The 19,115-nt window shown below is 43.2% G+C and overlaps 1 protein-coding gene across 6 annotated transcripts in view; it reads left to right on the top strand.

Annotated features, from left to right (window-relative positions):
* phldb2b (pleckstrin homology-like domain, family B, member 2b) overlaps positions 1 to 19,115 on the top strand; it is an 81,850-nt gene that overhangs the window by 13,720 nt on the left and 49,015 nt on the right. For all 6 annotated transcript variants that reach the window (XM_083777914.1, XM_083777910.1, XM_083777909.1 and 3 more), the window contains exons 2-5: positions 5,673 to 5,729; positions 8,485 to 8,608; positions 12,416 to 12,514; positions 13,740 to 13,823. In XM_083777914.1, coding sequence (XP_083634040.1) covers positions 5,673 to 5,729; positions 8,485 to 8,608; positions 12,416 to 12,514; positions 13,740 to 13,823 — 364 coding nt within the window. The remainder of the gene's footprint in view (positions 1 to 5,672; positions 5,730 to 8,484; positions 8,609 to 12,415; positions 12,515 to 13,739; positions 13,824 to 19,115) is intronic.

Genomic DNA, 19,115 nt, shown 5'->3' with positions numbered 1-19,115 from the left:
TGGAAGACAAAAACGACACTTGAAATAGATGATGACAGACAGTCGACCACATCAATGGTATCCTGTCCATTATAGGTGCTTCTATTCAGGCGCAGGTAACGGACGAGAGGCAGCCTCTCTTAGGCGGGAACCTCTTTTGGTGTTAGCATTACGTTATGCTTTAGCTATTTAAAAATAGCAGATCTACAAGCTCGCTACGAGCTTTTAGGTCTGCTATCGACTGACATAGAAACATAGCTTTTTCAGAAAACTGTAATTTTCAAACAGACATTTTTAGAATCTGATCTCAGGTCAGAATGGGTCATAATAATAATAATCATCCTAAGTAGGAGCAGCGGGCAGCGCTACAGGACCCGTGCCTATGAGGCCATTCAGTGCCTTGTGGTTTGAGGGCATGCCAGTGGCATGTGCATAACATGCATGTCTTTCATTGGGAGGAAACCCACGTGAACACAGCTGACCACAGGCACCAGATGGGGCCCCAGTGGGAGCCTTTTGGTGCGAGGCGAACGTGCTAACCACGGAGCCACCTTGCCACCCACACTGCTGTACTGCCTATACTCTCAAGCCCCAGTTATACTTGGTTGCACACATCGTCGTGTTTCGCACCGAAAATAGCCGACTTACAAGCTCACAGCGAGGTCGTAGATCACCTATTTCCGGTGCGAGACACCGGCGTGCAACTATACTGTAATAATAATTCAGGCGTCAATTGCTGTCAAATCTTTACTTGCAGAAGAAAACAAACACCTTAAAACTAGAGATCAAGTTATATATTGTGGCTGGCGGGCAGAAACCTCTTATATTTTACCTTTTATGTTTTGTTTTATAAATGAATGCCCTATACTTTGTCATACTACAGTGTCACACAGAAATAGCAAAAATCTACAAGCTTGTAGAATGAGAGTCTAAAATGAAACTTGAGTCTAAAATGAAACCAATTTGGTTTCATTTCACGCTCCCAAGAGTTAAATTATTGTTAAACATCTGCATTAATTAAGTCTAGACTCTAGACAATTACAGAATGTAGAAGAGTTGTTATTTTGATCAAAGTATATACAGTATATGCCTGTTACCTATGGTACTACTTCAAGAAATCATGGAATTGTGGACAAAATTGTGGACAAAATCGTATCCAACGACAACAAAATATTCTTGGGTCTGAGAGACAAAATCGCATCAAATGGTGGTCCGCTGATATGAATAGGGTTGAACATAACGCTCTACCTGGACAAGTTCTGATGTTCAGCTGCTTGTCTCTGCGTAGCGAAGCAAGTGGTCGTGACAAGTTGTTAGAGCTCATATCAAGATGTGGTTTTAGTGGTTAGCTCGCCCGTGGTCTCAAACATGGACACACACATGCACACACACTCACATGCACACACACACACACACACACACACACATGCACACACATACTTAAGTTGCACATACACTAAAGACTAAACTAAACAGTGCCAGTCGGTGCGAGGGCAGGCCGTGTTCAATACTCCCAACAACTCGTGGGAAATGAGCTTCCCCGGAACATTCCTAGCAATTCCTCCCACTCCACACACCAGTGTGTGTGTGTGTGTGTGTGTGTGTGTGTGTGTTTGAAGTGGTAGTTTTCCTCTGGAACACTTTCACATAGGCTATTCGTCTCATGTGCCAGCTGTGCGTGCAGAAAAGCGTTTTTTCTGTGAGTGGTATTCCAAGAGATTCAAGATTTAGTTGTTCCTCAACATTGTACCAAGACATAAGACATATAGAGCGATGTGCCGATTATTTCTTTGTTGTTTTCTATGTTTAATATTATTATTGCTGCTACAATGTCTGAGGAACCAGAACAAAATAATTGTACTCGCAGTAAGTTAAAGTTAAAGATTTTTGTAGGCTACATTAATCAATAGCACGTGCTTTAGGTGCTTTGAAAATGCTGTGTGTGGGCACCCGCTGGCCAAGTGGTCCAGGAGCATGCCACATATATGCTTTGGTTGCGTGTTCAAGTCCCGTTCATGACGACCTTTGCTGCATGTCTCTCCCCATCTCTCTCTCCCTCTTTTCTGTCCATCTTCACTTGATATTATCAATAAAGGCAGGCCAAGCCAAAAACAAATATTTAAAAATAGAAAATAAATTGCTGTGTGTAATTGTGTATGGGTTCTATTCTATTTCATATCTATTCTGTAATGTCCACGCCCCACCATCTGGTGATGTAATCAATTAGTAATTAGCAATTCTCAGCACCTGAGCTGTATTGTTTTGGAGCTCTTTAAGAGCAAGTTCTTTGTCTGTGAAAATCATATAGCACTGACGAAGGTCTTAGGACCGAAACGTTTGCTTTTTAATTGCACTTTGAGCACAGGGTCACTTTATTTATCTATTTTCTATACGGTGAGCGAGTCTTTTTCTGTCAAAGTTTCCCTTATGTTTTTGAGACCACCACTACCATAGTCAAGTTTGGGAAAAAGGACGAAAAAAGGTGCAACAGTTTTCTCAGTGCTTCTGGGTTCTATGTACAAAATATTATGTATACAGTGAATATATAAAAGCATATATTTGTGTGCATATACAGAGTGTGTATGTAGCCTACAATATAAAATGCCTGCATGTGTGTGGGATATGTATACATTACATAATAGGTGTGTGTGGGTGGGGTGCTATGCGTGATTCTGTGCATATACATGTAACTGGGGGTAGACAGGCAACAGGTCCTTGGTCTCAATCATTCATGGACCTAGTTGTCTGGTGGAAGTAGCGGTATCTGAGTGTACTGGTCTTGGTCTTGAATAATAATACACTGAGCTGCTTGCCAGACAGTATAGCATCTGAAACGGTCCATGGCTGAGGTAGCCGGTCTTTGATAATCCGACCTACTGACACAGTGCCATGGCATTTATCCTGGATGGAGGGAAGCTCCCATATGCGTTGATGCGCCTGGCTGTCCACACGGCCATCTGCAGTTCATTGAGGGAACTACAGTTCTCGTGTTCCCACGCATGGGGTCCAACATCACTCCACTCTAAACTGTAGTATAGTCTACAATCTTGTCACGTTGAGAGACAGGTTGTTTTCCTGGCACCATTGTGCCTGTGCTGGTCTTTGTTCAAGGTTCAAGGTTCTTTATTATTTCTTAGTGTGAAGTTGGCCGACCGGCCAAGGCTCCAAAAAGACAGACGAGTCCAAGAATGCCCTTTTAGGGGTTTTTTATTCACCTTTCCAGTCCCGTGCAGATTATGGTACAGTGCGGCCTCGGCAAAGACAATGACGAAAAACAAGATTTGGCCAAAATAACAGATGTACAAACAAACACACTTGAAGACAACACTACTGAACAACACCTAAAACAAGGAGAAGCTGTAACAGGCCATACCCTTACTTTCCAAAGGGCCCTGGCAGCTCTCACTTAGGCTGTTACCTGTGTGTCAACCAAGGTCTAACTCCCAAACATCAGCTGCGGTCTCCCCTTTATAGGAGAGAGACATACCAAACCATATCACAGCAAATTGGCAATTCAATTAACTCACCATAAGCATACAAAAGGCCAATGAGTTAACACACCATTACTGAAGGTTTTAACCTGAACTTAAACATGAAATTCCGGACGTCCATTCATACACAAACTATAGTTTGGTTTTAAATAAGATTGCTCTCGAATCAAACACCCCTCCTCCTCTGCAGCACTTGGCACCTTCCCAGTCAACAGGAATGCCACTGCAGAGGGAGAGGTGACTCACAATCAATTCAACTTCACATCAATAAATACCTTTAAAACAATTAGTATCCTTCAGCAATGCATTTCAGTTACAGTATCAATAAATAGAACATACACTTTACAACTTGAACCACCACTTCCAAGCCGGCTAATTGATGATAATTAATTGGAAGCAGGTGTAGTAAAGTTTATGCCATTTCCCCAATCATTGTCTGTGTATAGGGCACGGGCTGCCCCGTGACACTTAGACAAAGACATTTTCTACACAGTAGAGACTGTAGAGACTGTAGAGACTGACACAGGAGTGGATTTTCACTCCCACAGAAAAAATACCATCCCGTCCCAATCCCGGGCCAGAGTCAAAACAAATCCCATCCCGTCCCAATCCCGGGCCAGAGTCAAAACAAATCCCATCCCGTCCCAATCCCGGGCCAGAGTCAAAACAAATCCCATCCCGTCCCAATCCCGGGCCAGAGTCAAAACAAATCCCATCCCGTCCCAATCCCGGGCCAGAGTCAAAACAAATCCCATCCCGTCCCAATCCCGGGCCAGAGTCAAAACAAATCCCATCCCGTCCCAATCCCGGGCCAGAGTCAAAACAAATCCCATCCCGTCCCAATCCCGGGCCAGAGTCAAAACAAATCCCATCCCGTCCCAATCCCGGGCCAGAGTCAAAACAAATCCCATCCCGTCCCAATCCCGGGCCAGAGTCAAAACAAATCCCATCCCGTCCCAATCCCGGGCCAGAGTCAAAACAAATCCCATCCCGTCCCAATCCCGGGCCAGAGTCAAAACAAATCACATCCCGTCCCAATCCCGGGCCAGAGTCAAAACAAATCCCATCCCGTCCCAATCCCGGGCCAGAGTCAAAACAAATCACATCCCGTCCCACTCCTGGTAGAATCCCGATCCCATCTCGCTCCCAGTTGAAATAACTCCCATCCCGCTCCCGTAGTTTTTTTGTTTTGTTAATTAATTAGTCATTAGGAATGGCAATGGATTTTGTGTTCTTTTTAGATTACTGTGTTTCATCACGCCGTTTTAATTCAAAAGATATGGTACCAGGAGCAGTTAATCTGTGGTAATATAATGAAGCTAATTAATGTCATTCCCGTTAACTTTTCATTCACTTTTCCGGGATTACACATTGAATTTTGCAGTTGTCAATAAACAGTCTAATATCCAAAGTACACTCATAAAGGCGCTTTCTGTTGACCCAGCCCTTAAATCAAAGTCCTGTAGCCAGCTGTCTGTGTTGGCGCTCTCTCTCTCTGTGTGTGTGTGTGTGTGTGTGTGTGTGTGTGTGTGTGTGTGTGTGTGTGTGTGTGTGCGTGTATACACCATAGAGTTATAAATGTATACTGTAGCCCCAAAGCTATAGCTCCGCCCACCGTCCAGCTGGGTAATGGGAGCACGACCGCGGCTACAGATCCTATAGCCTATGGGGACTGCAACCGTGACAACAAAGAGCCCATAGCCAATGGCAAAACATGCTAATAAACTGCTTATATTTGTGGAAAGTGAAAAATAATGGCCTTCGTCCAAGTCATGCAGACAGACAGAGGCTTCATCATTTTATAGGATAAGTGGTGTACAGTACATTACATACATGCACACAGACATGTTTATGAACATGTCTGTAGGCCTGCAGTATTTGTGTGTGTTTGTGTCATGCATGTGTGCACATGTATGTGCACTCGACGACCTTTCAGGCGTATACGAAGGCTAAAATTATGTAATTTAGATAGCATATTATGTAGACATACCATTATATAGTGTATACTTATCGTTTCATTGTACAGATATTCCACGGTTTGATGCATCTTGGCTTGTACTTCTAATCCTTGATGACTAATTTGATGTATACCCATGTGTTGTTCTTGCTTACTGTAAATCGCTCCGAATCGTCTTCTAAATGCCTAAATTGTAAATTGTGTGTGTGTCTTACCTGAGTTCTGTCTCTTTGGACTCTTTGCAGGACTCTGAGATGATGTTCCAGCCAGAGTCAGATCAGATGAGTCCAGCTGATTCAATGGTCAGAACACACACACGCACGCACGCACGCACACACGCACACACACACACGCACGTGTTGTTGTTGTAAGCTACTTCGCCCAGCAGATATGGGATTATTTTGTCATTAGTCATGTTTTCAAAATCTCTGTGGGTGATTGTAATCGGTGGGAAGGTATGTGTCTCTGATGTCTTGGTACAGTGTGGACAGATGGTTAGGAAATGTAACTCAGTTTCCACTTGGGTGTAGAGTCAGGTCTGCCTATGACACACACACACACACACACACACACACACACACACACACACACACACACACACACACACACACATTTATTTCACACCACGCATTGGCTGCGCTTAACTTGTAGCAAAATGGTGTTTGCCCCTCAGGGCTTACAGTATGTCTTTTTATTGATGCTTGTTAGTAAATCCAGTACTATAAAGCAAGTTATCTCAAGACAGATAATAATATATACCATAACTTAAAGGACCATACTAGCAATTTAGAAAAATTATATACACTGTTCTGTGACCATAGATATCAGTTCACGCTCCAACTCCAAATGGAATGAAAACTACTTTATGAAGGTATGGTTATGGTAATAGTAATACTTTATTTGAAGGGGTATACATAATGCGTGCATGACACTTAAGCACTAATTACACCTGACCTGAAATAAATATACACTACCATGCATAAATGTATGTCCCATTTGGTGTGCCAAGTTCTTGGAAATCCTACACAGTATTGTTCCACATCTGTCATGACAGGCACTGTCATACACAGTTAAGGTCCCCAGCGGCGTGTATAACACTGGCAGAGATTTTAATATCAGCCTTATGAATAGGGAACTGTACAGTATGTCACTTTACTCATTATATTTCCCAACCTGTGCAGGTTGGCCAATTATATCACTGTAAATCAAATTGTTGTCATTTTTGACATATTGAGTAACAGAGACAATGGCAATTGTCCTAAATTATGATATTTGGACGCTGTGTCAACATATCAGTATGAGTGCATGTCGACTGTTAACTATGTCCTTTGGCATTCAGTATTCAGGATATGTCAAAGGACCACAGGGTCCCAACAAGGGCTCAGAGTCGCGGTGTGAAATCACCGTTATTAACTTTGACATGTTGCATAATGAAAGGGCTTTTAGTCATTCGTGTCAATGACCGAGCCCCAAAGGTCATACGCAGAAACTGAAACAATAGTCTCTAAAACGTTCACTTTGAAGAAAGCATCATGATACCATTAAAGGACCACTTCACCACTTTTCAACCTATCTTCATATAATAGGTCCTCACTAATAATCATGATAAAATGGCACAATTCTTTTCTACTCAGTCTGTGTCTCATAGGAGGGCTGTGCGCAGTTTAGAAACCGTCTTCCAGTGACATCATCATTATGCAGATTATTTTTTAAACAAGATATTTTTACAAAAATGTTTAGATTTTCATTATCGTGAGAATGATTGCTTCCATTTTCGCATTGCAACTTTTCAGGACTAGAAAGCCTGCAGTTTTTATTAGCTTTTATTCCCCGTCGATGATGTCACTGGAAGACGGTTTCTGAACTGCCCACAGCCCTCCTATGAGACACAGACCGAGTAGAAAGAAATTGCGCCATTTTTTTCAAGATTATTAGTGAGGACCTATTATATGAAGATAGGTTGAAAAGTGGTGAAGTGGTCCTTTAATAACTTAGTGTTTATGCCCTCAGTTTAGGACTTTAAAGTTTAGAGTTTAGACCGAGGGACTGAGACATGAGAGTACTTCATGATGGAACATGGGCCCTTCAACTCCGCCGGCAGAAATCCGAATAGCAAATGAAAAACAAAAGCATTAATGATCTAAGAGAGAGAGAGTCAGGTGAATTTATGTCTCATCATTTATTGTGCTGTTGGCTTAAGAGTCGTCCTGTGCTGTCATTCCTGTCGAGAACAGTTACAGGTGAATGTATATGTCGTGGTTAATATAGCATTGCTGATAATTGTGTGTTGTCGTGCGCTGTAAATCCTGTTGAGATGGAGGTGGCCATATATGTCTTTGGTAATATGCTGTTGGAGTTAATTGTGTGTATTTATGTGCACTGTAAGGCCTGTTGATATGTGCCTCCCAGGGATGGGGCTATAATATGCTATGTTTACAGTATGTTGTCAGTTATAATGTACTGTAGTGCTTATGCTGTAAGTAAGAGTAAGTAAGTAAGTCTCATAGGCGTACCCCTTAAAATTTCTACGGGCAAAAACCTTTTGTCTCGATATTCTAACTTGTTGGGATTTTTCGTACATCAATGCAACTTTCAATGCACTCAACATTTTGAGCTTGTAGATCTGCAAATTTAGCTATTTTCTTTATTTGAATCCTAAACGTTACGTTATTCTAATTATGACTCAAATGCAGAACATCACCAAAGTAACATCTAAACAAAATACGCACCCCCTAGAAAGCGCTCGCGCACCACAGGGGGTGCACGCACCACGCAACCAGGGAACCCCTGGTTTAGTGCAATCAGATAGGACTTTCCTGTTTGGATGTATGGACTGTCAAGGCCAGAAAGTAGTTATTTTTGCCACTCAGTAGGTGTTCCCGCATAACTTCCGGGTACGATGATGAGGTCACACGCATACCCTCTATAGGAAATATCTCATCTGCTATTTCAACTCCAGAACGCTGGTATGGTTCTGATATTGTTGAAGTGTCCTGCAAGAATAAATAACGTATGAATGGTGTATGAAAAGGATCTCCCATATGCCTCTCTCTGTAGTCTCCGCAACTGGATTTGATTGACACGGGCAATGGGCTAAAGGTGCAGACAGCCACGCCCCACCTCGTCAGCCTGGGCAGTGGGCGGCTGAGTGTGGCTATCACCCTGCTGCCACTCAAAGAAGGTAATGTGCACGCACGCACGCACGCACTCTCTCTCTGTGTGTCACACACAGGAGAGAGACACAGAGAGACAGAAATCATTAGCGGCCTGTCTCACTCACACGCTTTGCACTCCTTACAGTCAGACGTCGGTTAAAATGAATTGGAATGAAAACAAATGTATGTATCGGGTCTGGATCGCATCCTAGTCAAATCTTGCAGTGTGTGTGTGTGTGAACCCTTGTCGGTGATCAATCACAGTCGTATAGGTATTATGACAGCCAAGTTCAAAAAGAGACTCCTGTAGCGTGAAATACTTAACGATCTGATGACTCCCCGAAGACTTCAAAAGTCCGATGTGTACTACGGGCCCATACTGTAGAGCCACTACGTGTGGCAGACCAGAACACCCCCCCCCCCCCCCCCCCCATGGCTGCTGGTGCAGTGAGACAAGGTGGAACGTGATACTCTGAAAGGATGCTGGCTGTACAATGAAGCCATGGAGCACTTCCTCCCTCAGGGCTGCAGACTTAACACACACGCACGCACGCGCACGCGCACGCACACTCACACACACACACACACACACACACACACACACACACACACACACACACACACACACACACACACACACACACACACACACATTCATATTCACATACATAGAGACACATCTGACATACAGTACATACGTATTTCCGCACGCACGCACGCACACAAGCTGCACACACACACAGTTCATACAGCCATGCTCCACACACACTCTGTGATGTTTGTTTGGTGATATGATTGCAGTAGGCCTATATTTATAGTTATTCATAGACTCCTCTGTCACCAGCAGTCCACAGGTGTGTGGGTGTCTCTCTCTCTCTCTCTCTCTCTCTCTCTCTCTCGTTTTCTCTCTCCTGTCTCCCACTCTTTCCCCCATCTCTCTCTCTCTCTCTCTCTCTCTCTCTCTTTCTCTCTCTCTCTCTTTCTCTCTCTCTCTCTCTCTCTCTCGATCTCTTTCTCACACACACACACACACACACACACACACACACACACACACACACACACACACACACACACACACACACACACACACACACACACACACAGGTGCCGTGCCATAGCGTCGTTACTATTCCAGTCACATGAATGATGGACCAGTGCTCTAATGCGCGTCACAGCAGAGGAGATGAGAACAGATAGGGAGATCTACAGGCTGAGAACACTTAAGATTCTAATTAATCTGTCTGATATCTGTAATAATCTACAGTAGATCTGTTTTTGGTGGGAAAAGTCAAAGCTCTATTATTCTGATGTATTATAAAGTACTATACAGTGTTTGTTCAGTAACGGGGTTCTTCCAGTCTCTCCAGCTCGTTAATAAACAGAAAATAAATGCTCAGGTGGGATGCCAATTTCAGCCAATCAGGAATGAGTACCCATTTATCAGCTTCAATTTGTATGGTGTTCCAATTGTGTCTGTGAGTTCTCTCTGCTGATTGATAACATTGTTAACCTTCTGTTTACTAAAGTGCTGGATAGACGGGCAGTCTCCTGTCACTGAATAAATACTCTTAATGATTATTACGATCAGAATACAGAGTTATTGAACTGTTTTTTTAACAAAACAATATCACGTAGCCAGAACCTAGTTCTTCTCAAGTCAGTGTGATGACACTTTGTTTAAACTGCCAATCAAGTATTCTAAGCATGTTGCAGATGTGGTAAACATAACATGATAACTGTTTGAACCACTAGGAACCCAAATAACACTTTGGATTATATTGTTTACTGCGGAGTCCCCACATTGTTTGGCTGAAGTGTTGCTCGCTTATCCATCCCTCAGCTAGTGTGCAAATGTCAAACATTTAATTACTTGCAAGCTGGAATTCATTGTCCTAAATATTGTTTTGCAGAGATCGAAAAACAAGGGAAACAAATCAATCAAGATATTTATTCAAGAGTGTGGATTTACCTTTTTTGGGTTAGCGTTGCCTTGTTTGAAATCAACACAGCAGACAAGCTTACTTTACCCAGGGCATGTCCTTCCCTCAGTCTTAGCAAAAGTATTGTTTTGAGAGAAATAAACAAAGTTTCAAAACTGTTCTGTAGTCTAGACTGTAACAACTGTAAAATAAATCCCCTAGTCTAGAGCAGTGGTTCTCAAACTGGGGTCCAGTGACTCTCAGGGTCCTTGACCTTGAAGGATCTCTAAGTTGACCATTGCAAGTCAGTAACTCTGACAGACTAGTATAAATGCCAAATGGACTCGAAAAGGGTCCATTTGATTACATGTTTTTTGGACAAAATAGAGAGATCTGCAATGCTCACTGAGAACAATGCCAGGATGATTGGAATTCTACATCTTTGTACAGTTTGATATTAAAATAATGTATTTCGCTTGACTAGACTCGCAGGTAATGTCACTATAACTAGACTAACTGACAAATAGCCTAAAGATAATGCTATAACAGTGGATCACATTGAAACTAGAAAAAGTGCCCTTCCGGGCACAGGTCTCCACCAGGTTATCCACAGATCCGTGCAGTTAGAGGTAAAAACACTTTTCGGCCAGTTATAGCGCCACCTTGAGGCTGAGTTGAAATTGTTCATGTGGCATTTCGTCCTCGGCCTAGTGGGAATGTGGGTGCACAATTTCACGGAAATCACGCGATGTGTTCATGATTTGCAGCATTTTGTTTGAAACTGAGCACTCCTGTGAACTTTGGAAGCCAATCTTAACCAATCAGGATGGAGTCTGATAAATCTGAAAGACCCGTTTCGTTGAATGGCTCTAGAGAGACTGTGTACCAATTTGCGTGATGTTTGGACAAAATCTGTAGGTGTACTGTGCAAAAACTTGTTTTGCACAAAGCGGCCTCCTGGTGGCGCTATAACAGGCCGTTCTGGAAAGTTTGGGGCAGAGGTTCATGGTTGGCATCCAGGGAGTGTGTGTGCAAAATATGGCATCGACCGGGTTAACGGTGGCCGAGATTAGCTGTTCACGGACACACGGACACACGGACGGACGGACGGAGTGCAAAACATACTCTCCCCACATGCCTTCGGCCTGGTGGAGACAAAGATGGATAGTTGATTTGCTACTGTACCTATAAAACCATTATACTGGATACATAGTGAAATACTATACACTATACATAGTATACTGACTCATACGACTATGATAAATGTAACATGGCTATAATTCTATCAAATGCAGAATTTAATATCAAAATGATATCTTGTTTACAGTATGTGCCTTTCATGCAGCCGCTTGTCACATTGGCTTGCCAGACGCTGATGCAATGTCACAGCTAGCCGTGCCCCCCCTAAGTTTCACTGAAGAATGCTAACAATGTAAACAAGCCATTTTAGGGCAACTGAACCTCTCTATTCCCACAGAGTCACAACTGCTGAAGAAATAAATGTTTAGCTACAGAGGTATTCATCATCATAAATGTTAAAACAACAGCACTCTTTTGGCTCAATATGCCTCTGTTTAGGTTATCTATCAGCAGAGAGTTAGAGTTGAGATTTAAAAATGATACTGTCATCCACCATGACTAATTGTATAGACCGCATACAATAATAGACAATATACAGTAATGACGAGTGAGCATGCGTGTATCATGCATACGGTATGTGTGACTTTCTAAATTATATGCAGATGTATGAACATACACATTTTTATTTGTGTGTAGCCCTTTTCAAAATAATGTCACAAAGGTGCTTTTAGACCTGGTATAAAACAGCAGTGAATAGAATCACAGACAGAACTTAAGCATGCCATATATGTAATGACATCCACTCTGTGTGTGTTTTATGTGATGTTCCAGGAGTGACTCGTATTGGCCGGGAAGATGCCCCGGTGCCTCAGGACATCACTATCCAAGGAGCTGGCATCGAGGCAGAACACTGTCTGATCTTCAATGAAGGTTGGTAGAGGCACTACATCAGTGGTTACTAACTTACTGGTCCCGGTTTAAAAAGGATATCCCCAAATAGGTCCTGAGGACGCGTTTCCATTGAGGTCCTGTGTATTCAATTCATAGAGACATGTAAACACATACAATAGTAGTGTACGAGTGGCATGCACAGATAAACACTAGGGGGTGCTAGAGCACCCCCTGCCCTTTTCCCTCTGGACAAATGTGTTTCAGTTGAGCACCTGCCCATCTAAAGGTCTGTGCACGCCACTGGAGGTATTAATTGTCATAACGACTCAATTGGGAGGAAAGAAAGTGGTCAAAAGAAAGCTATTGTTCCCAACCAATGTGGCTTACAGGGCAGGAGCTTATCTCCTGTTTCTTGATGTACAAGTACACCCCCTGGGCATGAGTCTAGTTATATTTCAGGGACTTACCCCCAATCCATCCCTTGATGCCAAGCAGGGTGGCATTGGGTACCATTTGTTTCGTTGTTGGTACAACTCGGCCAGGGATTGAACCCTGACCTCCCAATCTCAGGGCATGACACACTAATCACAAGGCCTGGCCACTGAGCCGGTAAAATCTCTGATTAATTGGCCCATAAAGATGTCTGTTTTCTGAACTGGCATGGCTCTGTGGTCAACCGAGCTCACCCCACAGCGGAATGTCTGCTTAATATTTCTGAAATTTCAGGATTCTGTGGAATGATGGCTAGAATTATATTAGAAAGAAGACGAGACTCCCCACACTGACAGAACTTTTCTCAGGGGCTGCGAATCAAGTACAATCAACTCCAAAGAGAGTTCCCTAACTATATGGTGCAGTTGAACAGGCTGAAATCCCGGCATTAACTATGATAAATGATAAACCGAGTCGCGCGCTACGAGCTTCTAGGACTGCTATTTTTGAAAAATCGAAGAACGACTGACATAGAAACATAGCTTTTTCAGAAAACTGTCAGGATGTAGAAGACATTTTTAGAATCTGATCTCAGTCTGAACTATACTAATATGACGGTGTCACATTGGTGGCAAGAACTGAAAATCAAAACTAACATGAAAATCTGTTATTTTCAACAACTGTGCGATGGAGTATAAATTCAGCCTAGAGCTTAAATAAGGGAATGGTTATTTTCACATAGTTGTTTGAATTGATTGATTTGTTTCAACGTCAAACCAACTTGAATTGGGTAGACACCTCAAACGCTCACCATATCGCCTCTGTCACACAGGAGGGGTGGTGACTCTGGACCCCTGTGGTCACCTCTGCAGTCTGGATGGAGTACAGGTCACGGTGCCCACACCACTCACACAGGGTAAGAAGAGATGACCCTCCTCTGGGTCACGCACAAACAAAAACAAACAAACAAACTCTCTCACTGTCTCTCTCTCTCTCACTCACACACACACACACAAACACACACACACACACACACACACACACACACACACACACACACACACAAACACACACACACACACACACAAATGCACGGCTGCTCATTCTTGCTCATGTACATGTGCAAGCACGAGATCAGACGCTGGCATGCTCTAATATGCAGTGCATACTGTCTCTCTGGCACACACAGCCAACACAAGGGGCACAAACAAGTATTGGTATGTTGCCATCTACTGGCCTACAGCAGCATGCAGTTGACATTATAAACAGACGAATAAAAGTAAAAGTGTCTGTCTGTTATTGACTACAGTAGATTGCATGAGGGCACATACTTTCGGCATTTCATAACCCAGAGAGAGAGAGAGAGAGAGAGAGAGAGAGAGAGAGAGAGACACAAATGGTTAGTTTGCGGGTTTGGTTGGCTTGCATTCCTCTCAATGTGTGCATGAGTCATATTCGTACAGTTAAGTTATATGTCTGAAGAGTGTGTGTGTGTGTGTGTGTGTGTGTGTGTGTGTGTGTGTGTGTGTATCCTGGTTTGGCCTCCTACCATGGAGGGTTCGTTACATTAGTGGTGGTTTGGAACCTCTAGCCGATCCAATGACTCACAGCTTCCACCGACGGCATAGTACACACTAGTCTCCAAAACACCGTAGTGCAGTGGTTCCCAAAACCTATAGCTCCGGGCCCAAAAGAGACATTTAAAACTATGGCAGATGTGTAGCAGATCTCCAAGCTCAACGTGTCGCAATGGGATGCGTTGTTAGCTTGCAGGTCTGCTATATTCACCTCCGCTTAAAGATAATTCAGGATAAGGATCCTGATTCGTTTTGGATGTCGTATGAATGTTGTATGTTACGTTTTTGTTTTTGTTTTTGGGAAATAGAGAAAGCATGCCTGTTGCGCTGGAGAACGATGTAGGCTATACATCGTAGCCTGTGTGGGCTGGGCATCTTATGGTAACCTGACGCTGCCAGATGAGGGCGGTATTGGGTAACCATGTTCCCCAACACAGCATTCATCTGGGATCTCTCAGGCAGTTGAGCTGACAAAAATCCGTTCCGTACCGGACCAATCAGCGTGAGCTAAGGGCGGGATATGTGCGAAACCGGACGTGGAGCTATACAGACACGTCAATATGATTGGTTGTGTTTGCACGCCCACACGGTGATAGACAGACGGTCCCATCCAATCATGTACCAAGTATCTTGAAAAAAAGGAACAGCCCCGTCATCGAATTTGCTTCCGCGATCCCAGATCCCAATAAGCTGTGAAACAAATTTGTGTAGCAAGCTTCTTGGATCTGGCAGCGTCAGGTTAATCTTATGGTGCAGGACGCTATAAAAAAATCAATCCATAACTCAATCAGTCTTATAATAATATGTAAGGAATTATTTTTTATGTTTTGTAATAATACAGTATACAAAAATTGGTATATTTACTCATGACCCATAAAAATGGGTCCCAACACATTGTTTGGGAAACGCTGGTGTAGTTAATAATAAAATAAACACCCACACGCACGCACGCACACACGCACGCACGCACGCACACTCACACAGGTCTACACAGACCTCTTATCTTTCTCACGTCTCTCTCTGCCTTGTCTCTTTGTTTGCTCATCAGTTAATCTCTGCGTCTATCTGGCTGTTTATTTAACTTCATCTATCTGTGTGTCTGTCTGCCCTTCTCTCTCTCTCTCTCTTCAGCCTTCAGCATCTCCCTTTCTTTTTCGACTGCTCTCATTCTCTTCAATGTTTATGCTTTTCTATTTATTTCACAGAATGTACAACCCCCTCAAGCATTCTCTCTCTCTCTCTCTTCTTCAACCAGATGACACAAATTTGTCTCAGCCTTCCCGCTACCAGTTCAGATGTGTTTCTCCACAGCTATTTGGGTACTTAAAGGAGCACCCATGTTCAACATTATCTTCATGTAGTTGGTCCTCCTCACTAATCAAGAAGAATGAAGAATAAACCAGGTTTTATTTGTCACTAACTTATGTATCAATAAAAATACATTTTAATCTCATACCTAAACACTACCATTTTAACAGCATATGACAACTTAACCATCTCTAATCTAATGTCTAAAACAAAACCATTTACCCTAATACCTAAACTAATACCTAAACTTAGCCATTAGCTTATACCTGAACTCAAGTAAACTCTGCACATCTCTGCTGATTTAGTGAGCCTTTTGCAGTTTCACTGTACAAGTCTTTGACATACCAGAGGCGTATCTACAATAAGGCGAGGGCAGGCGTCCGCCTGTCCAAATCCATTTCTAGCCTGGCCAAAAGCCATACAATGAGGAAAAAAAGAGGACAAAAACAAGACCTGAGAACTATTAATGGACAGCTGATTGGCCGTTGCGGTACAGCGCGACCCTCAGTCACCCATTGGAATGTAAATGCATGCCTTTCAGCCTTTGTATCCTACTCGTCTGGCAGGTATATCTCTTTGAAAACCTTTAGTGCTACGATTGTGTGCGGGGAGACGACAATTAACACATCTTGCCTGCCCAAAAAGTAATTCCTGGATACGCCACTGAGACATACATGGCTTAATCTTTGAAACAAGCATAATGCTATTGACAGGATCAACCAGGTAGTATTTTTATGGCATTCCTACTTGTACAGTGAAGCAGTTTGACAGAGCTATACTGTAGGGTGCCAGTCAGAGACAAATCTGACTAAAGTGACTATATTAAGTTAGCCAAGTCAAATGAAAAACCCATGATGCCACAATGCAGCCTTGGCCTTCACTAAAGAATATACTAAAGCATGAACAACAATGACGTTTTCTAATTGCGACCTTTCACTTCTTTCTGTCTATTTGTTTAGCCTTGTTGTTTTCTCTGTGGAAGGCTGGTCGCTGTCAGTTAAATATTGACCAGGCTATTTGTCTTCCCGCTGCGACTGGTCCCCGATTCAAATATTGACATCGTCTTGGTGTGTCTACAGTCGGAGGCAGGGGCATTGTGCAGGCGCTAGAGAGGTTGGAGACGAAAGAAAGAGCGGGAGAAAGGTAAAAACCAGGGCAGGTCAAGAGGGTGAGATAGTTTGGAAAGTGGACGATTGACAAGTGTAACGCCTGATGATGCTCGAACCCGGGTCTAACGCATGGGAAACCAAACATCTACTGCTGGGTCAAGAGGGAATCCCCTTGGCTAGGGGAGATATTAGTTGTTAGGCTTCAGGCTGAGCAACTGACGCACACACACACACACACACACACACACACACACACACACACACACACACACACACACACACACACACACACTATTCAGCCTACCTTGCAGAGTGTGATTTGACATGGCCATGTTTAGGATGTGATCCATTGTTTGTTGGTACTGTACCACAGGACTTGGCCAGGGATCAACACAGCTTCACTCACACCTCATTACGACGGTGGCATTTCTAATCTAATAACGACTTAATAGTGTTCTGATTATTCTTATTCTGTTCGACAACGGTATAAGAACAACAACAAACACTCATTATGTTTGAACAATAGGCCATTCTTCTCTACCCTGGAATAATAATCCTTTACACCTGGACCTGGTTCTTATTTGCATCTCTCATAACCTCTACTCTAACTAAATCCTATCCGTCATGTTGATGTGTGTGGTTTATTTTCCACATGCCTGGTTGCTTGCTGGTAACCTCGCTTCACCAGCTAGGCTTTCCGCCTCGGAGGAAAGGTTGCTGCCTGCTGGCGTCAATTTCCACATGGGATGTGAGAGGTTGTTGCTGGAGACAAGGCAGCCAATCAGCAATCAGAAGTACTCGTCATTATGGTTGCCACTTGCCAGTGTTGCCAACTGTCGTGACAGAAATAAGCTAACCAACCTCCAAAAACCAGCCAAGCAACTGTGAGGGCCTAATCAAGGCAAGTTTGGCTGGAAATAAGTGGCCTTGGCAACCCACTACTTCTCGCAGACTACTGGTGTCAGTCTGGTCGTGCATTAAGTTTCATAGTATGACCCGGCTTTCAGCTTTCAGCTGGTAAAAAAAAGAAAGAAATCTAGGACATTGGTTCTCAAAGTGGGGTCCAGGGACCCCAGTAAAAGTAGTTAGCATAGCATCACAACCTTTTTTTTTTTTTACATAAATCCTTTCTTCTGGTGGTCTCTGGCACAACGTCTTCTCAGATGAGGTCAAATATACATTTGGGGGTCCTTGGCACGAACACGTTTGAGAACTACTGGCAATTGCCACACCCTGGGACCCCAAATGATGCCCCTGATTCAGTGGAACACCTGAGTATCCCAACTCAACTCACAATGTGAAAACACAGACATGCAGTGTGGTCTGCAATCAGAGCGATATGTTGACTTTCACATTTTTTATTATTCCATATCTACAGGGTGATTATGAAACTCTCTTGTCTCACTGAGTTTACTCTGTTCTCATGCAGAGGCAAAATCTATCTATCTGATGGATATAACTGCTGTGCTGTAACACATAGCCATGCTTGCACACTTGCATACAGTATGTGCACCCACACACGCACGCACACAAGCATGCAGGCACACACACATGCATGCACACGGCACACACACACACGAGCACGCGCGCGCACACACACGGCCGCAGGCACACACATGCACGCACGTGATGGATCATGTCCATGGGTCTGTTTCTTTGCAATATTTGTTTTTTTAAGCAACAGATAACAAACATGTGACCTGTGTAGAGAGAGAGAGAGAGAGAGAGAGAGAGAGAGAGAGAATATGAGCTTGGATCAAAGTGCTCTATGAATAAAGGTTCTATCTAGTTCTCCATCATTCTCCTATTCCTCCTGTCTCTTTTTCTATTGTTCATCTTCCTCTCTGTCTCCCAATATGAATATCTCTTTATCTATTTACCCCCCCCCCCCTTTCTCTTTCTCTCCACCTCCCTAAAGTTACTTAATTTATCTCGTGATGCAGTTCTTTCCAAAACTTTTTGTCAGGAATGAACAATGAGAAAAAGCCACATAGCCTCTCTATCATGCCTTTTAAATGAACCGGATCTGTGGTCACTGACTTAACTGTGTGTGTGTGTCATCATTCCTGCTCGTTTTCCACACACTCCAGAATAGTGAGAGAGTCCAATAGAATATAGTCCATAGAGGGGCATTATGTTTCATTCCTATGTGCCTAGAAGGAGAGAGGAGGAAAAATAGGTAGGTACAGGACAAAGGAAGAAAGAGTCAAAGGG

The sequence above is a fragment of the Protomyctophum parallelum genome (genome assembly GCF_964188405.1).
Source record: "Protomyctophum parallelum genome assembly, chromosome: 12".
Taxonomy (NCBI): domain Eukaryota; kingdom Metazoa; phylum Chordata; class Actinopteri; order Myctophiformes; family Myctophidae; genus Protomyctophum; species Protomyctophum parallelum.
This window is presented reverse-complemented; position numbering and strand designations above follow the sequence as displayed.